Source organism: Nannobrachium achirus (assembly GCF_963921795.1).
Source record: "Nannobrachium achirus genome assembly, chromosome: 6".
NCBI lineage: Eukaryota > Metazoa > Chordata > Actinopteri > Myctophiformes > Myctophidae > Nannobrachium > Nannobrachium achirus.
Window position 1 is genome coordinate 50,287,491 of NC_137815.1, and position 6,565 is coordinate 50,294,055.

Below are 6,565 nucleotides of genomic sequence, written 5' to 3' on the forward strand. Positions count from 1 at the left end.
TTTGTGACATTTGAAGAAAATATGTAGGAAAAGGAGCAAAAAGTGTGTTTTGGAGAAAATTCAAGATGGCGGAAAATCTATCATGGCGCAAATGGGCGTGGCCTATATGGGGAGATGCGTCATGGCCCAAGGAATCCAGGGAAAAAATATTTTTAATTTTCCGACCTACGGTTCAAGAGTTACAGGCCAAAACGTAAAGTGGGGTGTTATGGCGCCACCATGCGGCCAAATGACACAATTATTTTTTATTTAATCTTTGAAATCATTATGAACCTCCTCTCCAAGTCTTGAAACTCTAGCCCCTATGGTTTGCGAGAGACAAATAATTGAATGTGAGTTTTTGCGATTCCCATTATAAGTCAATGGGGAAAATTAATTCACTAATAAATTAATATCAATTAAACTATAGAACCTTTCTCTTAGAAAAGTAATAGCCCATGATTCCCGAGTAAGCCGGTCGATTTGACATATGGCGCGAGTGTGTGGTGGCAAAACTGTGGGACTAGTGGCGTGCCGAAGTTTAGGAAGTTCAGGCTACATACACACAGACAGACACACACACACACACACAGACCCACACAGCCACGTATAGGGAGCCTGTGTTTCACACAGCTCCAAAAATGCCCATGGGATAACACTTGGCACCCTCTTGATTTGAACTCTTAAGAGGTGATCCCAAGCTACAAGAATAGATAGAATAGTTAGAGGGGAAAAAAAGCAAAAAAGAAAAATCACCATTTTACTCCCGGACTATATGCTGTCTTCACAACTATCAAGAATGGGGGATTGATTAGAGGTCGAGGAATTAATTAACGTGTTCCTCTGCATGGATTTCACCCTCCCAGACTTAGCATGCAGGACAAGGGTCTCTGACAGCCAGAACACAGGCTTGAGACGCCATCTATTGGCAGGTCTTGAGACTGCATCTGATCAGTGGAGTAAGTTGTGTCTCTTGGAGAAGAAGTAGTTCACCCTTTTTGGAGCTGTGTGAAACACAGGCTCCCTATACGTGGCTGTGTGGGTCTGTGTGTGTGTGTGTGTGTGTGTCTGTCTGTCTGTCTGTCTGTCTGTCTGTCTGTCTGTGTGTGTGTGTGTGTCTGTGTGTATGTAGCCTGAACTTCCTAAACTTCGGCACGCCACTAGTCCCACAGTTTTGCCACCAAACACTCGCGCCATATGTCAAATCGACCGGCTTACTCGGGAATCGTGGGCTATTACTTTTCTAAGAGAAAGGTTCTATAGTTTAATTGATATTAATTTATTAGTGAATTAATTTTCCCCATTGACTTAGAATGGGAATCGCAAAAACTCACATTCAATTATTTGTCTCTCGCAAACCACAGGGGCTACAGTTTCAAGACTTGGAGAGGAGGTTCATAATGATTTCAAGGATTAAATAAAAAATAATTGTGTCATTTGGCCTCATGGTGGCGCTATAACACCCCACTTTACGTTTTGGCCTGTAACTCTTGAACCGTAGGTCGGAAAATTAAAAATATTTTTTCCCTGGATTCCTTGGGTCATGAGGCATCTCCCCATATAGGCCACGCCCATTTGCGCCATGATAGATTTTCCGCCATCTTGAATTTTCTCCAAAACTCACTTTTTGCTCCTTTTCCTACATATTTTCTTCAAATGTCACAAAAATCGGTACACATGATCCACACACACACACACACACACACACACACACACACACACACACACACACACACACACACACACACACACACACACAGCTCCACTTCACACGGGTGTGATTTTTCCCTTTCTTTCTACTTATGCCATGGAGACTTGAGTTCAATAATTGTGGGCTCGCTGGAAGCGAGCACACTGTTGTTCTCATTATTTATCTATCAGTCAGTCAAGTTCTCCTCAAAACTTTGGCATGATTCAACTGCTACATCTGTGGACGTGTGTGCTTGTACTTTTCTTTAAAGTGATCCCTGACTAATACGACAAATATGTCTTAATACATTATAATTGTCCTCTATAACTACTGAAGTGGTTAATGTATGTACTGTAATGTTTTGTAATAATAATCAAAATCTCCAAAGTAATAACTGAAGTGTTCAAATAATTGCAGTAGAGTAAAAGTACAATATTTGTCTCTGAGATAAAACGGCTGACTGCCCCTTCAGGCTACAGTATTTACAGTAAATCCTAAAGCCTGAAGGGACTTTCAGCCATTGGTTGTTGTTGGTTAAAAACACCTTAAATATTTTATTTCTTCTAGAAATAGCTAATCTTTCACTCGGTAGGGGAAATGCCTGTCGCAAGTTGATGATGTGAAAGTTGAAACATAAAAATGCTGTTTTTATTAAAAACCTAGTAAGGGTTTACCTTTCCGCAAGCTGGTATAAATTATGACTAGTGTCATTTCTTTCTTGTTTTACAAGTTTCCTTTATTCAGTCAGTGATTCTACAACCTATATACAGTACTAGCACAGTTAGCCTAGCCCAGGTCATACAGTCCTAGCAGGTAACCTAGTACTTAGCAGCAAATGCAGCTGTGTTGCTTACATCACAGTGAATCACGGTCACCCTGACATGTTTTTACCCTTTAACCTTTACAGGGCAAATTGGCATAGTAATTATGTTGCATTTTAAATAAAATAAAAAAAATACAAATACAATGACTATACTTCTACAGTAAATCTCTGATCGCTATGGTTACGATACATTACACAGGTGTCACTATGGTTACAGTACATTAAAACTAGAAAGATGGTCCACGTGGTTTGCACGGTATACAGTACACATACTATACGTATACATACTGGTATTATACTGCATGTAAGTCATCTAAAGACAATGTAAAAAGAAGAAATGAAGATGTAACAGCAGTCTGTATAATCACACAGTAAAAACTACCAGTCTTGGAGGAACATGATACACGTACATAGTTTTATAACGTGGACCAGTTGTCCATTTAATCATTAAAACAGGAGTGGTTGTTGTTGTTGTTGTTGTGCTGTGATCGTTATTGTCGTTGTTATTAGTCTCGCGTAGCCAGACAACCATTCCACAATATCTGAATGCTATACAAAGTATGTATCTTTACATACAAATCTTTATAAGATAAGATAAGAAGCAAGCTGTATATGCGTTGTGTTGTGTAGTTGTTGTGTTTATATAGTGTTATCAGTGTCGTGTGTATCACTCTGGATCATGTTGTGTACATGTTGGGTAGTATTTCAACAGTTGTGTATTAGATGTGGGGCCGTTGTCTTTAGACGGTGTTGTCGGTGTCTAGCTTCCTCTGGATCATGTCTCTAAGACCAGTAGTGAAGTGAAGGTTCGCTCCGATCACTATGTAACCCTGAGGAGAGGAGAAGATTTTATACTATTAGTGACAGTGGTTCTCAACCTTTTCAGGCCATGATTGATTGATTGATTGAATATTGTTGCGACCGTCAGGTCGCAGTTACTCTCAAAACCTCCACCAGCTGTGAGTCCGTCAGTCTGTCTGTAACACCTCACACGTCACACTTTTGCCCTGCTCATATCTTTGCAACCATTGCCCCCATCCATGCCAAATTTTGCACACACACTCCTTACCTGCCAAACTACAACCTCCAAGGAGCTCCAGGGACCCCCAGGTCCCTGGGGGACCCCCAGGTGTAAAAAATGACCAAATGTGCAAAAATGACCAAATGACCACCCCAACGGGGCTGCTCACGGGGAATTCCCGGGGAGCACCGACTCCTGGTGCTCCAGAACGGATGCAAAAGTGGTGACGCCCCCAGTGGAGGACCCCCTCCACTGCAGCTCACATAAAATGCCGTAACTCGGGCTAGGAGTGTCCGGAGAGCCGGGGCCGGTACCTATTCGTCCGCCAAGGCGGCGCGGAGACCCCACCCCTCATTTCTCACATGGCCCTCTTCTAGCGCCACCATGAGGCCGATTCTTGCAAAACCCCTTTTTGGGCCACTGCTCCTACAATTTTTACCCTAAAATCACGCAAATCGCTACACAGTATGTCTACACTCATCCCATCAACATGAATCTGTCCCATATAGCGCCACCTTCAGGCCGATTTTTAAAAACACATTTTTGGACACTGCTCCTACACATTTTGCCCTAAAATCACGAAAATCACTACACAGTATGTCTACACTCATGTCATCAACATGGATCAGGAAGATTTTGGAAAAACAAATGTTTGCCCTATTTGTGGAGATAAGCGACCGATTAGGGAGTCTTACTGGTATTAGACACAAATTTAAAATAGTCTAAAAGGATTACACCAGAAAAGTCCTTGCGGTCTTGTTTCCATTCGGGTCCGAGGCATACATTTCAATTGACTCTAAATATATATATATATATTTTTTTTTCTTTTTTTCTTACCAGTTTTCATAGAATAGATGGTTGATTATTTCCATTTCATTTATTTGTCTCTCTTTTTTTAGGTATTGTCATTTGTCATTTTGCTGTCATCTGGCCCCACCCCTACCCCCAGTGAACACATGTATGCCACTGGGACTGTGTAACACCGACCCACAGGTTGAGAACTACTGTTCTATTATATACATCATCGTATATTGTATACAACTAGTAAAGTACAATTTAAAAAAATACTCAAATTAAATATCCTGGCTAAATACAGCAAAACATAGCCATTATTATTATCATCACTTTTTTTTCTTTATTTGTACCTGTTTATAACATATCTCTGTTTCTTGAATTGTTACTATTATGAAATGGGTATTTTTATCCAGATACATTCTTGTTTTCTTTTTCTCTTCTTCTCTTTCTTTCTTTTGTTTTCTTTTTATTATGAAAAAAAAAATCTGAACTCTCTTATAACTAATCAATGTCTTAATTCATGAATACGTAGGATAGGCATTAAAGCTTCCAGCTTCTGCCTATTCCTTTTGATCACCTGTAAGGCTGTAACAATGATTATATGAATGTATGACCTGTATAAATGTATGAGATGATCAAATAAACTAAACTAAACTAAAGACGCCTCAGCTCAGGGCGACAATTCTTGGCCATCTGGCCAGTGATGTACATCGGACCAGTTACCCATATATGGAGATCATAGGCGGCGGGTCAATAAGGCCAGGGTAGGCTGTGCCTTCCCAAATGCTACGCTGGGTATTTCGCAAATTATATAATATATGAACCGTCTCAGTCCAAATGAACGTGAATCTGCCTGACCGTCATCGCGCTGCCTCTGTTACACCTATTTCCTGTTATTTTTTATATTATACAGAGTAAAATGTCACGCATTGGGAAGAAGTAAAGGGGGACACTTTATTGTGAAGGACAACAGGAAGAGCATTCACAGACAGACAATGTTGTTTTGTTTACGTTTAGTGAGAAGTGTAGTGATGATGGCTACAGTGGACCGCGCACTTTCAAAACCTTTTGTAATTTGTATCAACTAAAATATACCACAGACACTTTCAAATGAGACAGGCAGCGATGCACAAGCAAACAAAGGCATTAATCATGACGTCGACATTGGACAATTACGCCAGCGAGGAAACTATACAATGATATTATCATCGGATACTTTCTGATTCTGGAAGTGTAACACTTCATCTGTGAGTATTATTGCCTGAACAGTCAACTGTTTAGGACTTCTCCTCTCTATCGCGCAGCTGAAAGCCTGTATCAACAGAATAATTGTGTGTGTGTGTGTGTGTGTGTGTGTGTGTGTGTGTGTGTGTGTGTGTGTGCGCGCGCGCGCGGCTGCGCCGTCACCGTGCGTAATTTGGTTGCATAAGATGTGATGTGTGTGCATACTGTTGTCTATTGTGTACAGATTGTTGTAACTGTTTGGGTCGCTGTATTATGGCATAAAGGCAGTGTCTGACACAGCCGGTGGAGGCGCCCGCCCCCCCCCCCCCCCCCCCCCCCCCCCCCCCCAGCGGCCGCCGGGGGGGGGGGCGGCGGCGGGGGTAGCCTCGCCAAACGTTTGGCTCACCCGCCGCCTATGATGGAGATCCATGTTCTGTATATAGTACATCCCATTTATGCCCATACATGGAGATCCCTGTCTGAACCAGCCGCACAGATATGGGCTGTGTTCCTCCATATATGGGCATTCTCATTTGAAGTCCTGTTAGATATGGGCTTAATATTGATGACATCAGGGATCTCCATATCTATATATAACATCAGGGATTTCCATATATGGGCAAAAAAAGTGATTCTGTTAGAGTGGTTCCCATGACATCACAACATACAATATATGTTATGCCCATACATGGAGATCCCTATCTGAACCAGCCCCACAGATATGGGCAATGTCTTGGCCATCTGGCCAGTGATATATATCGATGACATCAGGGTTCTTCATATATGGGCATAAAAGGGATTCTGGGGAATACCCATAAATGGACTTTTACATAGGTGATGTCACCTGTGATGTCACAGTGATGTGTCAAGGGAACCAACCCAAAGACTAAAAATGTGTACACACACGGCTTCACGTCTACACGCAGATAAGCTGTGACATTTCTCATGGTAAACTGTCTGCGACCTTTGGTCGCAATAAGTAAGGGATAATGAATGACCCCGCGGGGATTGACGGTACATAACAGACCGGCGG

General features: G+C 41.8%; 1 protein-coding gene across 2 annotated transcripts in view; it reads right to left on the reverse strand.

Moving 5' to 3' along the window:
- Positions 1-2,503: 2,503 nt before the first annotated feature.
- pltp (phospholipid transfer protein) overlaps positions 2,504-6,565 on the reverse strand; it is a 34,625-nt gene continuing 30,563 nt past the window's right edge. For both annotated transcript variants that reach the window (XM_080728831.1, XM_080728832.1), the window contains exon 16: positions 2,504-3,322. In XM_080728831.1, the coding sequence (XP_080584957.1) occupies positions 3,233-3,322 (90 nt within the window). In that variant the 3' untranslated portion in view covers positions 2,504-3,232. The remainder of the gene's footprint in view (positions 3,323-6,565) is intronic.